This window comes from Salarias fasciatus, chromosome 14 (genome assembly GCF_902148845.1).
Source record: "Salarias fasciatus chromosome 14, fSalaFa1.1, whole genome shotgun sequence".
In the NCBI taxonomy this organism is placed as follows: Eukaryota; Metazoa; Chordata; class Actinopteri; order Blenniiformes; family Blenniidae; genus Salarias; species Salarias fasciatus.
Genome location: NC_043758.1, coordinates 38869277 through 38891883, shown reverse-complemented (window position 1 = coordinate 38891883; position 22607 = coordinate 38869277). Strand labels below are relative to the sequence as shown.

Genomic DNA, 22607 nt, shown 5'->3' with positions numbered 1-22607 from the left:
TCCTCGGCTGCTCGTGTCTTCAGGCAGGCTTCAGTCCGTCCCCGTGGACACAGATGTCACGTCCCCGTCCGTCCAGCAGGGGGCGTCTGCCGCTGCTGCTTCAGCTCCTCTGTCCTGTCAGTCTGCAGACCGTCTCTGTTAACTCTGCTGTTTTCTCTCCCTCCTCTCCTCCGTCCCCACTCACTCTGTACGCCTCTCTGGATATCTGTTTCCTCCTCCTCCTCCTCTTCCTCCTCCTCCTCCTCTTCCTCCTCCTCCTCCGCCTCCCGGTGCTTTTCGTGCTGTGGCGGCCTGCAGAAGCGATCGGGACAGATGGTGTCGGATGATTTCCGAGCTCTCCTCATTGCTACAGGAAACAGCCTGGTACTGCTGCTTGCTCACCTCGCCGCTCCGGCAGGGCGTCTGCAGGTCCAAACCCCCCCCCCCCCCCCAACTCACCACTTCATATATACACACTTGGATATACTGATAGCAGTATGGACACACACACAGAGTTGAACGCTGCCTGCAGATGCCCTGCTGTCTCCATGCTCATCTTCTCCGCTGAGTGTGTGTGACTCCTGTTAGCCTTGCGCTGTAGCTTCGCGCTGTAGCTTCGCGCTGTAGCTTCATGTTTGCTCTGCTCTGTCATTTCATGTAAAGTGTGTGAACCTTCATTTGTGCTCTCTGCTGACCTTTGACCTCTGCCTGACTCCATGCATGTGTCAAGTCAGAGAGCTTCATGTGGTCCTGATGTTTGACACGCCCGATCGAGCCCATTCGTGTGTGAGGAAGTGTGTGTTGTGTCGCGGGTTAACCTGCCGTGCGTCGGTCCTCAGGGTGAAGCCCAGTTTAACCGCATCATGGCCGTCGTGGACCCCAACGGCAGCGGCGCCGTCACCTTCCAGGCCTTCATCGACTACATGTCCAGAGAGACGACCGACACGGACACGGCCGACCAGGTCATCGCCTCCTTCAAGATCCTGGCCGCTGACAAGGTGAGTGATCACATGACCCCTGGTCCTCTGATGTGTTTCTACCTGGGGATGATGATCAGACAGAAGATGTTGGGATGTTTGTGTTAAACTCCAGAGAATCAGGATCAGATAGAGATCACCAGTGTGTTGAACTCATGAAAGCTCGTGAGGTGACCCAGAATCGATTCCCTCCCCCTCAGAACTACATCCTGGCCGACGAGCTGAGGAGGGAGCTCCCGCCCGACCAGGCCGAGTACTGCATCGCCCGCATGGCGCCCTACGCCGGGCCCGACGGCGTGCCCGGGGCCCTGGACTACATGTCCTTCTCCACGGCCCTGTACGGAGAGAGCGACCTGTAGAGCCGCCCGGCGGAGCGGGCGGAGGAGGGGTGGAGGAGCGGGGGGAGGGGGGGCGCCCCTGCGTCTGCCGGATTGAAAATGGCTTCTGGAGCTGCAGTTAGGTTTGGAGATCAGTTTGTCACAACGTTTATGTGAACGGGCATATCCGGGGGCAGCTGTGGGACGGGTCCTTAGCTTCACCCTCTCTGCCTTTTGTTGGGGGTCCAGTGTTGGGGGGGAGGGAGGGAGGGAGGGGAGGGGGTGGGGGGGGGGAGCGACACAAGCTAATCTGATACTTATGCTAATTTTTTGTTTATTTTATTATAATTTTCTTCTTCTTGCCACAGGGGGGCAGCGTGGGGTTCAGATGGCAAGGTTTGTGTATTAGATCCTAGAGAGATATATGCTGGGGGGGGGGGGGGCTGACCAACCACAGAGAAGATGACTTATTTACCCAGAATTCCCTAGTTGCTGTCTGACCTGGGCTCTTCTTCTCCTCCTGTCTGCGCCCGCCTCCTCCTTCGTCTTTGCTTCTTGGGAGCAGGTGGGTGGTGGGACGGGTGAGACGGGTGTGTGTGGGCGCTGCACACACACACACACACACACACACACACACACACACACACACACACACACACACACACAGTGCAGCCCCTCCCCCCTCTGTCATCGTATAATAAAGTTAGAGTGAAAGGTTTGAGCTTCCTCCACAGGACTCTTCAGCTTCTTACTTTGTCGTCTTTGGGGAAAAGTTGAAGCCTGTAAAATTAATCTTTAAAAAAAAAAAAAAACCCCTAAAAAAAGGTTCCTATCCTGTTGTGTTTGACGGGCTACAAATTCATCCACAAATATTTGCTTCTGTGAAACTTTCCAGACGGGCATCAGGTGCTTATTTAATATAAAAATACAGAGAAAGGCGACTTTTATATGCACACAGGAATCCAGCGCGTCGGGGGCTTTGATTGGCCGACATTTTCAAAGTGATGGAAACAGTAGAGAGGGAATGAAGGTGTGTATCGGTGGCGACAGCCCTGTCCTCCACCCTCCTCCACCCGTCTCCCCGTCCCTCGTTTCTCTCCAGCAGGACGGAGGGCAGCGATCAGGAAGTCTTTCTATAGAGAAACATTCCAGTTTGAGAAAATACAACAAAAAAAAAAAAATAAAAAAGACAAAATTGTAATAAAAAAAATAAAACTATGCAATCATCTTGTGTTGAATATCAGAGTTTTCTGGGGGGAGTTTCTGCAGAAGTTCATCTCATTCAGCCCATTTCATGGGAGGGAGGTGGAGGAAGAGGTGGAGGAGGAGGAGGGCCGGCGGAGGAGAGAGAGACTCGGACCAAAAGCTTCTTTCTTTTTTTTTTTTTTTTTTTTTTTGCCCCCCTTTCCTGCAAGGTTGGAGCAGAAAAATGAACTCTGGAATTGTGATTTTCCTTTTTTTGTACTCTTTAATATCAAACCTTATCTGCTGTACTGGAAACTGCAACGCCTTCTGTCTCTAATGATAAGTGAGTTTCACAAAGCACACATAAAAGTTTCCTTACAAAATAACCGCTGTGTCCTGTGGTCTGTCGAGTCTGTCAGGATGTGAACCCGGTCCGTCTCTGGAGCCGCAGACTCACAGGAAGTCGGTGCGATTCATGGAAGAGGAGTAGAATCAGCCAGGCTTACAGAGGTTTAATTCCATATAAAAGTTAATTTTGCTTTGAAGGGATACTTCAACATTTTGGCAAATTGGCCCATTTAGTGCAATTCCTTAGTCATTTGAACAGCATACTTACTTTTTTAATGAGGGTGAGCTGTTGTTTATCCAGAGGTGAGTCGGGGAAGGTTTTCGGGACGGACACAATGGAAGTGGATGGTATTTTTGTTCCCCCTCGTCAAACTCATCAAATACACAATCCAACAACCCCAGAACACTTTGGTGGACACGTTATAATCCGCACATCCACTTCCATTCGAAATGACTAAGGAATTGCACTAAATGGGCCAATTTTCCAAAATGTTGGAAGTATCCCTTTAAAATGACCTTGTGAATACATAATTCTGGATGAAAATGATTATTCTGAATTGAACTTGACTCTAAATAAAGTGGCCTTATTCCATTTCCTCCATGTAAACCTTTATTCTGCTTTAATTCGGGTCGTTCCTGACGACACACATGCCCATGGAGCCAGCACAGACGGTACAATTATTTTTTTTCCTGTAAAGTCACTCATGCAACAAAGTCACAAAATCATCAGGGGAAAGAGAAAAAAAATGAGTTTCCACATACAAACCACATTCCTCCCATGCACCCAGTTTTTATTTTTGTAGACACTAATTGATTCAAGGTTCAGTTCAAACTCCCTGGGAACAACTGGAATACAGAGGTTTATGATTCATAAATCTTGCATTTATGAATGAAAAACTTTTCTAAAATAAGTAAATTAAGAACATTGATTTTTTTTCCTGTCATTTCTGTTTGTAGTGGCTGTTTGTCTCAAATGCAACAAAAATCGAAACTCAAACTTCAAACTGCCACTGATGCAGCGGGTTGTGGTTTACGCAGGCAAAAGAAAGCATAGTCCAACAGAATCCAGTGAGGTTTATCATGGTTTATTCTCCAAGGCAAGCAAACAATTGGAGAGATCACTTCCTGCTGCTTCTCTCGCGCTGGTAAAAAACCATAGCCTCACCGAGGTGCACGCTGATCCTCTACCTGCAACCTCCCTAAATAACCTCCAGGTGCACGTGGTGCCAATTAACTCTACAAAAGCAAGCCTAACAGAAAATAATGCGTCAAGTACCCAAACCAAACATGCAAAATAAATAATAAATCTAAACAAAATAAACACTATATGAAATAACACAAACAAAAATAAGAAAATATTCAGAAAATACTCAAAAACTAATAAATAGCTCCAACACTTAGTATAAGTAAAGAAAGTAAAAATACCAGTTTGTCACAAATAAACCTTAATATGTTTAATAAATGTATGAAATCACCAGAAAAGACGTGACACTGGCTCAGTTTACATGGGTGTTTTTTCAATCCGATTGAAAACAATCGTGTTATGCACGTGTATACATGGACAGCCAGGGTTGGGGAAGTAACGGGTTACATGTAACGGTGTTCATGGTAATCAGGATACAGTACATAAAAAAATATGTAATCTAGTTCCAGGTATATCTGATAAAAACACGGATTACTGAGCGGGATTACCTTTGAAAATCAGACGGAATATACCAGAATTACCACAGAGATACGCGTTGCGCACAGACATTGTGACACTTTACGACACCTGACAGCACTTTACGGCACAACCCGTAACACAACCATAGATCTGTAAACAATACATTCCGTCGATATATAAATGATAAACGTCGCATCGACCGCTGTCTATCTTGAAGCAGCCTCCCGCTCTGCTGTTATATGTCTAACAGTGAATGAAACAACCCGCGTTTCCACGGATTTTACCCCCTGCTGCTGGAGTCATGGCTGCTCCCGGGAGAAACTCTTTGTCTGGATGGAAACTCAGACATCATTTAGTATTTCAGTTTCAGTTCCAGTTTATTTATAAGGCACTGTTAAAAACAACAAAGTTGACCAAAGTGCAATACAGAGATAAAATTAAAAAAACAAAGAAAATATATATAAATATATACATATTTACAATGAAGTGGCACATCAGCCCATTGTTAACAGTAAAAATCAAAACATCAAACTAGTCAAAAGCCAAACAGTACAAATGTGTCTTCAGACGAGACTTGAAAATAGGAACCTTTTCAGTCAGAACCAGAACTTCTCTGTACGATGTTAATTCTGCCTTCCAGCTGTGAAAATGCTCGCAACATCCAGGAACTCATCATCAAACCTGAAGACACATCTACAGCTATGAAACACACCTGAACTCACAGTGAAGCTAAAGTCTATTAACCTGCTAACCTGTCAGGAACCTGCTGCTGAGAGCCACAGCCTCACCAGGCTGAACTCAGAAGAATCTGATAGATTCAATAATATCTTCAGTTTCCTTCTGTCACTGAGGAATGAATGACCTCTGACCTCTTGAATAAACACTGAGTATAGCCGACCTGAACACAAACCCTGCTCCTCACTACAGCAGTACAACTACACAGCAGATTGAGTATATAATATAAATGTGTGTTAAAGGGCCTGTATCATGCTTTTTTAGCTCGTCCAAACCCTATTATTGGCATTAACATGGTAATAGTTTATTTTTGGCGTTAAGGGAAAGTAATTTTGTGTTAAATAAAAGATTTTCGGGGGCTAATTCTGAAACCCGGAAGAGAAAACGCTCTGGTTCACTGAACATCCCGCCTCTCCCCCTGTGGACTTTGACTGACAGCGAACTTCAGCCAATCGGAGCTACGTTAGCATCTCTAAGGATTAGCTTTAGCGCTTTAGCTCTAGCTTCTCTACACGCAAAGATACACGAAAACGTCTTTTCCTGTTAGAAACTCACCAAGCGCAGACCCTTCAGACTCTTGCTCTTGCTTGATTGTTGCTTTCAGACGATGGTTAAAGTTTATCTCCGTACAAAAAGATACAAAAAGTGGCTACGCTGACTGCCGAGGACCTGCGAAAATGCGAATCAGCTGCGCTGGTCAGAGGAGAGTGGGGTGTTGTCTGTGGGGGTGGGGTGGGAGAAGAGTGGTGGGGAGGAGTTCAACTTTTGTGACATACTTAGGTTTGAAGAGTTTCAAACGAGCTGTTTTCTACCCGAAGGGAGGGGCTGCTGTAGAGAGCAGCAGACTGAAAGAGATTACTCAGACGTGTGGATGAAGGCAAACAACATTTTGGGGGTGGTTTTAAAGGGAAATCAACTTAGTAGCATGCTTAAAACCTTAAAAAAGTGGATTTTGCATGTTATAGGTCCTTTAACACTGCCAGTCCTGCTTCTGGTTCTGCTGGACTGTAGAACTACCAGAGGAACAGTCTGGACTGATGGAGCTGATCCTGAGTCAGAAAGAAAAACAGTCAGATTCTCAGTAGGTTAGAGGTTAAAGGTCATGTTGTTGGTATTAAAGGTTGTATAGAGGATTTTCCACGGAGGGAGAAATCCAGTGACAGTTAGTCCTTTTTGAAATGCTGCCATGCGTGACCCACACCCCTCCTCCCCTGCTCTCTCCGGAGGACCGCCTCCTCCTGACGCAGAAAGTAGCATGTAGCAACTTAGCATCATAGCGCTAACACATAGCTACCAACGTGTCCTTTTGAACAACACAAAACACAGCAAATATGAGTAAAATCCTGCACTTGCGCCAAACCCTGTCCCTGAGCCGTCCCTGGTCTCGGTGGATCAGAGGAGGACGGGGAGGTTTGTGTGGAGCTGCAGGACTGGAGCAGACTCGGAGCTCACAGCTGATCTGTGTGGCTGCAGCCTGCAGGCGTAAACAAACCCCCCCTCCTCCTCTCACTCTCCGGACTGTTTCATACAAGTCTTGTTTTAAGATTAAACATACATTTTCGCCAAATGGCAGCACGTTGCAGCTATGATTAAGAAAAATTGTCTCAAGTCTGCAGGTGAAAAGGTGTTGATAGGTCGATGAGGCAGTAGGCAGCAGTAAGGAGGAGCTCCCGGCCGAATAATCCAAAAACATTAAAGAAAACCCTTTAAACCTCAATCCGAGGGTGGAACAATTCCAACAATGGATAAAACACAAACTACAAAGACAAAAGAAAAGAGGACGAGGTCCGAAATGCCAGAAAAGGTGCAGATCGGGAGCGCAGCTAGCGAAGAGCTAGCTAGCACAAACGAGCATCCCCGCTGGGTGACAGAGCTACAAGCTAAAGTGGCTAAAATAGAAATGGGACAGAACAAAGCGGATGCTAAACTGGATAAAATCAGCAAACAAACGGAGGACATTTGGAGAGGAGCGCGTGAAGATCTGGGACAACTGAAAGAGTTGATGGACAAACTTGCCGCAGAGCTGAAACGAGGGCTGGACAACTACAGAGAGGAAACTAACAAAAGGTTTGATGCTGTGGATGAAGAAATGCGGGCGCAGAGTAAAGATATTGAACTTCTGGAAGAGCACGTGGCTGAGGGGGAGGAGTGGCGCACCGATGTCCATGACATTATTAAGATGTCGCTGGAACAACAGAAAAAGCTGCAAGACAAACTGACGGACCTGGAAGGGAGAACGAGAAGGAATAATGTTCGCATCTGGGGGCTAAAGGAAGGAGTAGAGGGAGACTCCGTGCTGGAATATGTTGACAAACTTATTCACGCCGAGCTGGGAGTGCCTGAGGACGTCAAACTGGAGATTCAAAGAGCGCACAGAGCAATAGCGCCGAAACCGCAACCAAACAAGCCCCCGAGAGCGATCATTGTGAACTTTCTGAAGTACGAGATCAAAGAGAGCATTCTCAGGACGGCCTGGAAGAAGGAGGTAAAAGTAGAAGGTCAGAGAGTGACTTTTGATCAGGACTACGCAGCTGAAGTGGCGGCCAAACGTCGAAAATACGTGGGACTCAAGAGAATCCTGAAAGAGCACGGGATCCGGTTCCAGTCCCCGATGGATACCTTGAGGGTCCACTGGCCTGAGGGAGCCCAAGTGTATCACAACGCCCGGGATGCAGCGGAGGCGATGCGGCAGAAAGGATGGCAGGTAGCGGATCCGGGAGATGAGGAGCTGACACCGATGCAGAGACTGGAGGCAGCGCTTCAGTGGACCAGAGTGGACAAATGAGGACGAGAGGACCAGAGACGACGGAGAGGGACATGGACCGATACAGGATGGAAGACAAGAAAATAACAAACAAGCACCGGCCTCATTCTAAAACGGAATTGTTTTTCCCTTTTTTTTTTCTCTCTCTCTTCTTCTTTTCAAGATGGATTTTGAACACCAGGCAGGTGAGTAACTTAAAGAAAATAAAGGTCAATGGATACGGCATTATGCACAGTTATATAGATTTTTGAGTTGTATTTAGTGCCCTTTTTTTTTTTTTTTAGTAAAGAAAAACATATGAAGGGTTTGTTGGATCATGTAAGATACATATATAATGAATAAATAGTATTAGTTGTCACAAATGGAGAAGGCTTCGACCGGGAGCCCTGGATATGGATTGAAATGCTGGACACTTTTAGTGAGCTTGGGAGACCACCGATAGAGGAGATCTTCGCCACTAAGGGGGGCCCTCTTGTTAGGAGAGGACTTTCCCCTCACCCACCAGCAGGGAACAGGGGGATAGGTTTGAAATTCCCCGATACCTTGGAAGACCAATTTTGGACTTATTTTTTTTGCATGTTGAATTTAGTGTTTGCTGATTTTGTATTATTTTTGTTTTGTGACGTAGGAGGGAAAGAAAGTGATGAAGGAGGAAAATGTGATGCAACATAGAGGTATAAAAACGGTGTCACTAAATGTCAATGGTATGAACAATCCTATTAAAAGAGGGAAAGTGTTAACAAAATTTAGAAAGGAAGAGATACAGGTTATTTTTTTCCAAGAAACTCACTTGACATCACAAGAACATGAAAAACTGAGAAGATATGGCTTCAGTAATACATTCTATAGTCATTCAAGCAAAGCCATAGGAGGGGGGTGGCCATATTGATAAGGGACTCTGTCAAATTTGAAGTAATCAAAGAAATATATGACAAAGAGGGAAGATATGCTATGGTGAAGGGGAAAATGGAAGGACAAATGGTCACCAGAAAGTGAGAAGAAATTTTTTCAGGCTCTGTTTGACATCATAGTGACGGAAATGGAGGGGATTCTGATTTGTGGGGGGACTTCAATGTGGTGTGAACTATGATTTGGACACAACAAGTACCAGGAAGGCCAGGACTCATATCTCGAGGTACATTAACTTTGAACTAAAAGAGCTGGGAATCACAGATATTTGGAGGGACATGCATGCATTAGACAGAGACTACACACATTTCTCACATCCACATTCAACTTACTCAAGGATAGACTATTATTTATTGACTAAACGAGACACACACAGAGTGGAGGACTGTAGGATAGGTGTGACTCATCTGTCTGACCATAGTGCAATATACCTAACAGTAAATCTAACTGGCAGAAAGAGGAACACAATCTGGAGGTTAAGTGTTGGCATATTGAATAATACAAATATAGTGGAAGAAATAAAGAGAGATATAATTAGATATAGAGAAGAAAACGATAATGGAGAAGTGGACCCCACCGTCCTGTGGGATGCATTCAAGGCAGTGATTAGAGGGAAGTTAATAGCACAAACAACACTCATGAAGAAAAATAGACTGGAACAATACCACAAATCAAACAGGAAACTGAAGGAGCTGGAAAGACAACATCAGAATATGAATGACCCAGAGACACTTAAAGAGATTAAAGAAATCAGAGGAGAGATCGACAAGATATTGTTAACAGAGGTGGAAAAGAAAGCCGGATTTGTGAAGCAGGCATACTACGAAGGGGGGTCAAAAGCTAGTAGACTATTGGCTAGACGGATCAGGACGCAACAAACAGTGAACACTATCCACAAAATTAGAAATCCCCAAAACAATGAACTATTAAGTGAACCAGAGGCGATAGAGAGGGTATTCGAACAATATTATAAGACACTATACACTCATCCAGAAGCATCAGATGAAGAACATATACAAACTTTTTTAGGGGAGCTGGATCTCCCATCAATAGGGGAACATCAGAATAAAATATTAAACTCAGATATCACAGAAGAAGAGATGGGGAATGCAGTAAACAGAATGAAGAATAACAAATCACCAGGAAGTGATGGGTTCCCCTCTGAATTCTACAAGATATTTAAGAAGGAGCTTAGTCCTGTAATGTTGGCATCATTCCGATATACCATGAAAAAGAGAAAAATTCCACCATCTTGGAAAGAAGCAATAATCTCCATTATACCAAAAGAAGGTCAAGATAGGGAACTGTGTGGTAGCTATCGTCCAATATCAGTACTGAATGTAGATTATAAAATGTATACATCTATAATCTCCAAAAGATTTGAGATATTCATCCCAGAAATTATAGAGGAAGACCAGACAGGCTTTATAAGAGGAAGACAGGCACAGGATAACATAAGAAAAACATTACATATAGTAGAGGAGGCTAAGAAGAAGGGAGAAAGTGTGCTATTAGTAAGTATGGATGCTGAAAAGGCATTTGACAGTGTGAGGTGGATGTATTTATATAATGTCCTGAGAAAATTCGGTTTTAATGAAGACTCTGTTAAATGTATTAAAACATTGTACCAAGAGCCAACAGCAAGAGTGAAAGTTAATGGGAGTTAGTTACTGGTCGAATTAAGTTAGAGAGGTCAACCAGACAGGGGTGCTGTCTATCCCCGACACTTTTCGCTATATTTATAGAACCGCTTGCACAGGCAGTTAGACAGAACCAGAATATTAAAGGGGTGGAGGTCGGTGGAGCAGAGCACAAACTGGGTCTATTTGCGGACGATATAATAGCATACATAGGACAACCAGACGTCAGTTTCCCCAGACTAATGGACTTACTGCAGAAATTTGGACATTATTCAGGATACAAACTTAATGTGACTAAAACACAGACACTCGCTTTAAACTATACACCAACAACCAGAATCAAAGATAAATACAAACTCAAATGGGACATGGACAAAATAAAATACCTAGGGGTGAATATTACAAAAGGGGTTGAGAAATTGTACAACGCAAATTACAAACAGACAAATACCAGCATCAAGAGGGACTTAGGAAAATGGACGACACAGACTCTAGACTTTAGTTCAAGAATTGAAATAGTCAAAATGAACATATTGCCAAGGCTCTTGTATCTTTATCACTCCTTACCTATACCTGTACCACAAAGTCAATTTATAGAGTGAGATAAAGAGATATCAAGGTTTATTTGGGGAGGCAAGAAACGCAGGATCAAACTGGTGACACTACAACTGCCCAAGGAGAAAGGTGGAATGGCAGTCCCAGATTTCAAAAATTACTATTATGCAGCTCAAATTAAGTCAGTAGTATCCTGGTGTAATGATGACTATGTAGCCAAATGGAAAGATATTGAAACGAAGGCAGGGACATATCAGATTCAAAAACTATTAGGAGACAGGGAATTATATAAGACAGAGGAGAACCAGTTAGACCAGATCACTAAATTTACCCTAAATATTTGGAATACAGTAATAAAGAAATTCAAGCTAGAAAAAGAGACAAAAATATTAAGATGGCTAATATTAAGATGGCTAATATATGATACAAAATTTCAACCAGGAAAAGAAGACACTGGTTTTCAGAGATGGGCAAGAGAAGGCATCACAGCAATATGTAAAATTATAGAAAAAGGGGAAATAATGAGTTTTCAACATTTAAAAGACAATTTTTGTTTAGAAGAAAATGACTTTTTTAGATATTTGCAGACAAGAGATTATTATACAAGGGCAATAAAAACAGATATGTCCACAGAGCAAAATGGAGTAATTAAAGGTGCTGTAGGCAGGATTTTGCTAGTCAATGCTAGTTTTTCTGTGTTTTCTTTGGATTAAATGTTAGAGTATCCATTGATAATCCTTTAGGAGTGTAGCATAATTGCACTACTGCGAGGGCGCAGCATTTCCATCTCTCTCTGTTCTGAGCTGAAAAGGAATCTCGAGAGCTCCAGGTATCTTTGACCAATCAGAAGAGCCCCTGAGGCTCTAACCGTGATTAGTCAAGGGGCGTTCGTCACACGTTCTTGTGGGAGGGGCTTAACTTGCGTAAGGGCGTGATGTCAGAGAAAACAGGACAGGATTGGCTGTGCTGGGTTTCAAATCACTATCTTAGATGGGTCAAATCGCCATCTTGCTTAGGTAACCCTAAGCAAGATGGCGGAGATGCCAAATCCTGCCTACAGCACCTTTAAGGTATTAACGGATGCATATAAAGGAAAGATGGGAAGGGTGATTTCAACACCGTATCAAGGTCTGGTCAAGAGTAGGCGGAACTCAACATTATATATAAAAGAAAAGTGGGAACAAGAACTTGAAGTTGAGATGACAGAAGAAGAATGGTATAATGTCTGTAAGATGCAACATTCAACCACTGCCTCAAGATTGTGGCGGGAGTTCAGCTGGAAAAACATCATCAGATTCTTCATAACCCCGAAGATAAAAGGGAGGTATCTCCCAGAACAGAAGAAGTGTTGGAGGTTATGTGGACAGGAGGAGGCAGACCATACTCACATATTTTGGAAGTGATCAAAACTAGAAGGTTTTTGGGAAGGAGTGTGGGGAGTATTAAAGGAGATTTTAGGCTATAAGTACTGAGCCCAGGATGGGCTCAGTACTATACTTAGGGTATCTAACTGAAGGAAATACTCAGGGTCAGGATAGATATCTTGTAAAGGCACTGTTTTGCTGCCAGTAGGAAGAGTATAACAAGGGAATGGTGCAAAATTGAACCACCTACAAAGGAGCAGTGGATGAGAATAGTGGAGGAAATATTTGACATAGGTAGGCTTACACACATATTGAGGTTACAGGAGGGGAAGTCTCAATCAAAGTGGGAAAAATGGATTGAATATAAACGAAAAGGGGATGACACCATAGTTTAGGATACTTTATTTCAAGAGCAGGGTGATGCTGCACACATTAGTAACAGAGGGAACTTCTATGCCACTGTCGTTTGTTCTGCCGTGTTTTTTTTTTCTTGCTTTTTTTTTTTCTTTTCCTTCTATGGGTGTTTTTGTTTGCATGTGTGTGGGGTGTTTATCTTTTGTAAAAAATGTTTCAATAAAAATTTAATTTAAAAAAAAAAAAGAAAAGGTGTTGATAGCAGCAGCAGAGCCTAGCATGAGTGGAGCGGGGTGGGGGTGGGGGGTGGAGGGGGGGGTGCGTAAAGTGCGTAGGAGCATGACAGCTACTCTAAAAATGTAGAGAGGTTGATTGACACGTTAGAAAACCAATAGATAACAAGGCTACCTCGTTATTGATTGGCTAAAGTAATGTTGGTTTTACAACCTCCAGAGTTGATTAATATTTATGATTTTTTTTTTTGATCACGATAAAAACAAGGCTGCTACAGCTTAGTAACGCCATTTTTTAGCTTGAACTCATTTTTGTTAGTAATAAAGATCTTCTATACAACCTTTAATTGGGGCTGAGCACAGAGTTCAGCTTGTATTCATAACACTCAGAGCATTGTGTATTTGCTGTGTGTAGAGTCGTCAGTACAAATTCGAATTAACTGGTGTCGGTTCTTATTTTAACGTCTGCTGTTTTCGGCATGTGTTTGCAGAAATCTGTCACTCATTAACATGGGAACCAGCTAATCCATAACACCGGCAGGGCGGGCTGCTTGTAGTCTATCACGGAGCTCCTTGAACTCGCTGTTGTGCGATCTGCTTCCGTCTCGCCTCTCCCGTGTGTGTTCTCCCTGGGTTTTTATTTACAAGTGTTTCTCAACCACCGTTGAGTTCTTCTGCTTGTTTTTGACTTTCCTGCTTCCCGTTTACTGCGCTCCTCATCACGTCACTACGAAAAGATCAATATGAAACACGGAGCGGATTATCGATCGGTGTACACCACCTCGTACAATCGGATCCGAAAAACAATCCGCTCCGAGTGAAGCAGATCCACTCAGTGTTTACATGAACCATTTACGGTACAATCCGCTTCACCTACAATCCGATGATACGGGGCCCATGTAAACATAACCACTGTTTCAGGGTGAAATGTGCGAAAGCATTTGAAGGAAAGTATTTAATTTTGTTAGTAATCAATATAATAATAATAATAATAAACTTTATTTGTATAGCACCTTTCGCAGATAAAATCACAAAGTGCTTCACAGTGCAAAAAACAAAAATAAAAACAATATCAAAATAAACGTGATAAGAACAGACAGCCAATCAATCGCATCAGAAACGTCCAGTCAACTAAAAGCCCGATTAAATAAAAGCGTCTTCAGCTGCTTTTTAAAGGAGTCAATTGTATCAGCCACACGGAGGGACAGAGGCAGGGCGTTCCATAGTTTTGGAGCCACGGCCTGAAAGGACACATCTCCTCTAGTTTTAAAACGCGTTTTTGGTACCATGAGGAGGTTCTGGTCTGAGGAGCGGAGCGAGCGGCCAGGTGAGTACGTTTGAAGCAGATCACAAAGATACTTAGGAGCCTGATCATGCAAGGCTCTGAAAGTCAATACTAGGATTTTAAAATCGATCCGAAATTTAATAGGGAGCCAGTGAAGAGAACACAGGACTGGCATAATGTGTGACCATCTGCTGGACCCCGTTAAAAGTCTTCCTGCGGCATTTTGAACCAGCTGAAGACGGTTAAGAACATTTTTGTTGAAACATGAGAAGAGAGAGTTGCAATAATCTAAACGAGAAGAAATAAAAGCATGAATCACCAACTCCAGATCAGTGCCGGATAAAATTGGCTTCAGCTTTGCAATATTTCTCAAATGATAAAAGCAATTTTTGACCAAAAGTCTTGAATGGTTGTCCAGAGACAGGGACTGGTCAAACCAGACACCGAGGTTTCTGATGCTCGACTGGACAGAGGGGCCCAGAGAACCAAGGTGACGCTTAATAAAAGGGATTTTCTGCTCAGGGGCAATTATCAAAGATTCAGTCTTTTCCGAGTTTAACTGGAGACAGTTTTCAGAAAGCCAAGTCTTTATACTTGCGATACAGTCCATTAACTCAGACAATTTGTGCAACTCACTCTCTTTAAAAGAAATGTACAATTGAATGTCATCAGCATAGAGATGATAAGACACATGTTTAAAATGGCGAATGATTTTGCCAATGGGGCTGATGTACAATAAAAACAGAATTGGACCCAAGACTGACCCCTGAGGAACACCATACACCAAAGGAGTGGCTTCAGACAAAATGTTATTGGCACACACTGAGAATGTCCGATTGGTCAGGTACGAAGAGAACCACTCTAGAACCATTCCAGAGATTCCAAAGTCAGTGTTCAGCCTTTGTAACAGGAGTTTATGGTCCACTGTGTCAAAAGCTGCAGATAAATCCAGTAGAACCAGAACTGAATACTGACCAGAGTCTGCAGCCATCTGAATATCACTGGACACTTTTAGCAGAGCGGTCTCAGTGGAGTGCATCTTGCGAAAACCAGACTGAAATTTGTCCAACATTTCATTTAGATCCAGATAAGCAATGAGTTGCTCTGCAACAACTTTCTCTAAAACTTTGGAGAGAAAGGGCAATTTTGATATAGGCCGGTAATTTCCAGGCTCTGCTGGATCCAAATTTGGTTTCTTTAAAATAGGACTTATCGCAGCCTGTTTTAAAAAGTTTGGAACCAAACCAGTAGAAAGGGAGACATTTATGAGGTTCACAACATGTGGAGCAACAACGTCAATAGCTTTGTAAAGCAAAGATGTCGGTAACACATCAAAAGGGCAGGAGGAGGGCTTCATTTTCCTCAGGATTTCCATGACATCTTCCATTGACACACCGGGAAACAAGGACCAGGAGCAAGTGATAGAAGACATAGAAGTCATGTTCACATTTGACGGACTCACATTTTGTCTGATGTCTTCCACTTTTGCCACAAAGTATTTCAGAAACTTGTTGCAGTCATCAGTGGTGGAAATAGGCACAGTTGGAGATGAAGGTGATACAATTTTCTGAATTGTATCAAAAACAACCTTGGGGTTTCTCTTATTCGAATTCACAAGGTTAGCGAAATAGGTAGACCTAGCTTGTTTAATCATTTCATTTAGTGATAAAATCATCTCTTTTAAGTGTAATCTGTGAACCTCAAGATTTGTGGCTTTAAACAGCCGTTCTACCTTTCGACAAGATCTCCTGAATGAAGCTATCTCCTCATTTAGCCATGGCTGGGAATTTTTTGAAGACACAATTTTGCGCTTTACCCTCTCTAGGGTGCACAACTCCACATTAATGGAAAGATTGAAATAGACACAAAAATGGTCAGACACAAGAACATCCACCACATTCAGACAGTCAATGTCCAAACCAAAGGAGAACACTAGATCCAACGTGTGGCCTTTGTTATGCGTTTGACCAAGAACATGTTGCTTAAAATGAAAAGAGTCAGTGAGTGCTAAGAACTCCGATGCAACAGGACAGCAGGAGTCATTTACATGGAGATTAAAATCCCCCAGAATCAGCACTCTGTCAAATTTGATTAACGAGGATAAAAAATCTGAAAATTCATTTAGAAACTCATGTGCAGGACCAGGGGGTCTGTAAATTACAACACAATAAAAACAATTTAAATGACCAACCTTTGTCAACTGAAGCTCGAACGAATTGTAAATCCCCGGCTTCATTTGCCTGCACGGAAAGTAATCCTTGTGGATCAGCGCAAGACCGCCTCCTCGCCGAGCAATCCGCGGAGTCCCAAACACGGAGCAGTTTGGAGGACAAACTTCATTCAAATAGGCAAATTCCCGCTCTTTCTGCCAAGTCTCAGTCAGGGCCATGAAATCCAGGTCTTTGTCTGAGAATAAATCACTCAGAAAGTGCGTCTTGTTCGCAATGGAGCGTGCGTTTAGGAGAGCAAAGCGTATCGGCTGCGCGCGCTCAGCTGGAGATGTGCGCAGACCCGCACGGCTCTTTGAGGCAACCCGGGCGGTATCCTCCACAGTGACTGCCCGCAGGACTCGCTCACGCCGGTGCAGGAGCGGGTGCCGGGCGGGTTGAGCTGGAAAGGTACGATTAGTCTGCAGCCACAGAAGCGGGGAGCAAGATGCCGGTGGCGTGAGGGCCGCGTCCACGCCGGGTTCGTGGACAGGGATCCTGCGTAAACAACGCAGATCACCAGCGGATCCGGACCAGGTGTCCCAGGACATGCAACCCCTCAGCTTCCTCCGCCTGGACTGTACTCCAGCCCGCGAGCCCCTCTTCCTTCTCCTGGCACGACGCTTGGTTACCAGTAGGCACTCCAAAGATGACGCCTCACACTCAACAGGTGGAGGAAAGCGCTCCTCATATGCAGCCCAGGTAACACACGCTGTATTCATGTGCTCTTGAATGGCTAAAAGTGCTTGACGATCATAGCGGATGACGGCTGTGACACAGATTATGGTTGACTGGCTTGATATAGCAATATATAATGCAGTATAGGATGAAATCCAGACTAGTATCCGCCAGAGCAGGGAGGCAGCAGACGCAAAGCCGGACACAGGCGCCATCTTGCTCTTGTTGGACAGAGGAACATCTGTAAGAAACAACATCTGGCTTTGTGATGAACTCGTTCTGAAACAACGAATGGATCTGTTATTCGTATGTGAGGATAAGAAAACTTTCCCTCTCAGACTGTTAGCAGGATTTATAACGGCTCCATCGTTAACAGAAACCTCCCGACATAAACAGAACCGACAACCTGAGCGTCTTCCTCCTGTGAAACAAGAAGGTTTATTTATTTCACAATTCACCTTAGCTCATTAAGTGACCAGCAGAGGTTAACAGGTGACTTAGGTTTTTTCTGAAAAGACTCTTATTGTGAAAGAGCATATCACCATTATTCCATATACAGTACCGCTGTGGTGAGAAGTTGTGCCTGTAAATGAAGTTCCAAGTCAGTCACAGCTGTTTATGAAAATCAGCTGATTTCACTGGGATCTTAGAATCAGTGGTCCCCCAATCATCTGATCAAACTCAAAACCACACTGATGAATCATTTTCCAAAAACGCCTTAACCAGTTTATTTCCAACACATAATACAAAGAAGGGAAATCCAAAAAAACCCAAGGCTTCTGTTTGTATTTAGAATTTTCTTTAGAATTAAAGATCTTGTATGTTTTTTCCACAAAAAGTTAAAGTAATTGGTCAGTTTTTCCAATAATACGTATTACTTTGAAAAGGCAGACAGGAAGCCGCATAAATAACCCTGGATATTCCTTCAGCTTCTGATCCGACAGACTTTTGTTAGTGAACGTAGCTGCCAGTTCCGGGACTTGCAAGCTGTGGATCCAGGTGTCAAATTACAAACCAGGTCATCAGGGGAGACATTAGTCTAACAGCCCGAAAAACAGCAAGGTGACTGAGTCCGCATGCAGAATATGAAGAGTGATTAAAGATCAGCGTGATCATGCCGTTTACTTGGTGAGTGTGTGTACACGTTCTCAGCTTTTCCACATTTGGATGGACTAAAATGTCCCAGATAAGCATCAACCTGCAGTTTTCACTTCGTTTCAATACTCTGAGGAGAATAAATAGTTTCACAACAAGCTTAAGCTACGGAAAAGTCTCAGTGATTGTGTTTGTTGGAGCGTGTTGTGAAGCTTCCTGCTGCAGAGCAGAAGATGATCAGCAGGCCTGACAGGATGGAATCCTCCTGACCACACACCGCCGACACCAGCAGGGGGCGCTGTGGCTCTAAAGCTGCAGCTCAAACTGGACTCTCCTGCAGTCAGCAGGGCTCCCCAGACACACCCTGATCCCACCAGCAGCCACACACACACACAAACACACACACACACACACAAAATCAAGAGGAGGGAGCTGATAAATAGGTATTCAGCTCATGAGGGGAGCGTGGAGGGAGAGATTGTAGAAATGTTATATCGATATGAATTATAGATGAGCGAGTGTATTGAAATGTATAGGTTTGTTGTTTACAGTGTGTGTGTGTGTGTGTGTGTGTGTGTGTGTGTGTGTGTGTGTGTGTGGACCAACAGAAACAGCCTTCAGGTGGCATGCGGGCATCAATCAGTGGAGGATTTCCAGAGCGGCGCCCAGAGCGACCTCGGGACATTTGCATGCTGGGATTAATCTATAATTCATTCAGTAAAATCCATACGTGCTCCTCTCAGCTCGCTGCCGCCCCTTCTTCACCAGGCCAGAGGAAACCCCGGCAAATGGAACCAGAATCATTCCTCTTTATAATTAAACAGGCTGCTGACGGGGGTTACAGTGTGTGTTCATCAAAGCTGAACGACTGCTGTAGAAACGTTTTGTGTTCTTGTAAGTTCCACCTTTCCAGAGGTGATTCTGAATTGTTGTATTGTGAACCAGAGGTGGGAGCACGTGACCCTGTAATGACATCCGTTGCGTAATGACATGCGTTTTAAAGTGTAATGACATGCGTTTTGAAGTGTAATGATAGGGGTGTGCGATATGACGATATAAGATCGTTAAGGATTATAACGTTGGGACGATCTCTTAAATCAGAAAGATCGTTAAACCGTCTATAGGGCACGTTCTCCTCGTTGTTTTTTCACCTATATATAATATTTTTTGGAGTGATGATGTTACCTGAAAGCTTCAGATAATATCAACTAAATATTCCCTCTAGCTCAGTTATCCACATACATAATAGATACATGCGGAGCAACATTAACGATGATTTAAAAAAAAAAGAAAAAACAAACGCAGCCACAGCCAGGGCTGCGTTCAGGACGCAAAGGCAGCTAACAGCGAGCGGAGCGCTGTGGAGCTTCTCTACCTGGAGCAGCTGCTGGGTGGAGGCTGTGTCAGGCAGAGCTGGTTTACAGCAGCAGTACGGGATCTACAAGAGACCAGCCGCCATAGAAACACCTCAACAAGCTGGAGGGAGAGACGCTGACGCTAGCGCCAATGCTAACGCTAGCTTGCAAGCTACCGCTAGCAGTTCACAAGCTAGCATGAGGGATTTTATGTACAACAAATCACAGAAATGTGAGAAGACACTTAGTGAACATACCATCAAGTTAACAGCTGAAACGAACCTTTAGTCTGATAACTAGTGGAATGTCTTTGATTTAATGGGATGATGAGGGGCTGCATTTCAATGGAGACAGAGCCCTCTAGTGGTCATATAGCGCAACTATTAAAACTATATCCCATTAAAACTGCTAAAAAGCTATTTGATATGTTTAGATTATTGTGTTACAAAAGTGTACTTTATTGTTCATTATCTTTTACCTCATTTTTAAAAGGAGATAAAAGCTTAGATCTCTGAACAAAAAAATGTTCTCAAGCAGCTGTATTATTCACTCATGTTATAGATATTAAATTTAAATTGTTTTTGTTCTAAATTGTTGCCCTTTAAGAGGTAACCAGCTAAGTTTGCATTTTTATTGACCCTTTTTAATAATCTATTTGGTGTGTTTAGTTTTTGTGCTACAAAAGTGCACTCTATTGCTGTTCATTACTTTTTATGTTTGTGTTCATTGCACATTTTGATTAGAAAAAAACCTGTACTATTTAAATTAAAGCCAGTTTCTTTAGCGTAAATTATCTTTTTTTTTTTCCTTTTAGGGTTTTACGTTCGAATACATTTTATATGTTTTATATGTCTAACACTGGGGGGAAAATGGTCAAACTTGCAAATTAGTCTAGAAAAATCAATATAAAAAAGAATCGTGATAAAATCGTGATTGCGATATTAACTTTAAAAAATCGTGATATGACATTTTTGCCATATCGCCCACCCCTATGTAATGACATGCGTTTTGAAGTGTAATGACATGTGTTGCGTAATGACATGCGTTTTGAAGTATAATGACATGCGTTGTGTAATGACATGCGTTTTAAAGTGTAATGACATCCGTTTTAAAGTGTAATGACATCTGTTTTAAAGTGTAATGACATGCGTTTTGAAGTGTAATGACATCCGTTTTAAAGTGTAATGACATGCGTTTTGAAGTGTAATGACATGCGTTTTAAAGTGTAATGACATGCGTTTTGAAGTGTAATGACATGCGTTTTAAAGTGTAATGACATGCGTTTTGAAGTGTAATGACATCCGTTTTAAAGTGTAATGACATGCGTTTTGAAGTGTAATGACATCCGTTTTAAAGTGTAATGACATGCGTTTTGAAGTGTAATGACATGCGTTGCGTAATGACATCCGTTTTAAAGTGTAATGACATGCGTTTTGAAGTGTAATGACATGCGTTTTAAATAGGGGTGGTGAAAAAAAATCGATTATTGATTAATCGCGAATATGTTATGGACGAGTACGAATCGATTATTAAATTTTCAAAAATCGATTCATTTCCCATTATTTTATTTTGGAAAAATTAGATTGCGTGTAGAGCGTGGACCGTGTTCCTCAGGTGCGTACAGCGGCTACATCAATATTGAATCACAGAGATACTTTAACACAGCCTTCCTGCTGAAATAATTAATTCTACATAAACTTCACATAAAATGACACATTCACTCTGCTCCACACAAGTTCTAATCATAAAATCATGTTCAAACCACAGTTATGTACATGTTTCATTAACCACTCTTCATCACATGAACTTAAAACACACATTACACAGTTTTATAGCTCAATACCACACTCTGCAAGGAGTACAAGTCCACCATCTTCATGAAAAAACGTGGTGAGTTCTCTTTACCAACTAAAATGTGTTAAATTCAGCTCCTAAGTCAACATCTACAACATTCCAGGGCACCCAAGATCACCCCCAACTGCTGTGTATTATTTGTATAAAGTTTAAGACCCAGCTTACCTGCAAAAACAGGAAAAATGAATTAATAGGAGCACACTCGTTCTTTATCGTGACACTGCCGCATCAGACTGGCTTCTTCTACGCCAGCTACAGATGCACAAAATACCGAGTGCCCCCTGCTGGCCAAACCTATACAGCACTATCTTAGGAGGGCTGGATACACAGGAACAGTGGCCCATCAACAAAAAGTGACATTAACTATAAAATAAAATGGGGGGGGGGGGGGGGGGGGGGGGCAACTATTTTCATGCATTAAACTATATCATGGTGCCACATAAATAACATTTGTACTTGTAACAAAATATTGATCATCTAAGTATGTGTCATAAGTAAGTACCTCTGTGTTTTACTGAGGAATGGCCTTTAATATGGTTCTGCACCATATGTTTAGCTGCCTCATATTTGCAGAAAGGACAGTGGAAATGTTCACTGCTGATTCATTTTGTTGGGGTTGGTGTATCGCCATCCATAAGTATGGTAATGTGTCTTTACAAATCAGTGGGGAAAAACAGACTTAAAAAAGGCACAATACTGAGGATTCCACAAGACAAAAAGATCTGAAATGATTTTTCACCTCAACAACAAATGTTGATTCATTCCATGTCATGGATGCTAATAGATGTCTCAACAGGACAGAACGGTTCACCGTCTGGTAACATGACAGCTGGAGCCGGATTGGCATTTTCAGTCCAGACTGGCCCAATACAACTGACTCTGAACCAGTACCTGCTGCCTGGTCCTACTCTGGGATCCTCCCTGGTCGGCGTCCTGCTGCGGTTCCGGAAGTGTCCTATTGCTGTGAGTGGTGACATAAAAAGGATGTTTCATCAGGTCCGCCTCCTCCCTGAAGACCGATGCCTGCTGAGGTTCCTGTGGCGTGACCTGGAACTGGACAAGCCCCCACGGGTTTTTGAGTGGCACGTTCTGCCCTTTGGCACCACGTGC

The 22607-nt window shown here is 43.1% G+C and overlaps 1 protein-coding gene across 6 annotated transcripts in view; it reads left to right on the top strand.

Annotated features, from left to right (window-relative positions):
* LOC115400262 (alpha-actinin-4-like) overlaps nt 1-2527 on the top strand; it is a 40978-nt gene extending 38451 nt beyond the window's left edge. For 4 of the 6 annotated variants that reach the window (XM_030108020.1, XM_030108022.1, XM_030108019.1 and 1 more), the window contains 3 exons: nt 298-363; nt 819-977; nt 1157-2527. In XM_030108020.1, coding sequence (XP_029963880.1) covers nt 298-363; nt 819-977; nt 1157-1315 — 384 coding nt within the window. In that variant the 3' untranslated portion in view covers nt 1316-2527. The remainder of the gene's footprint in view (nt 1-297; nt 364-818; nt 978-1156) is intronic. The other 2 variants (XM_030108018.1, XM_030108016.1) reach the window with 1 other exon arrangement.
* The last annotated feature ends 20080 nt before the right edge of the window (nt 2528-22607 follow it).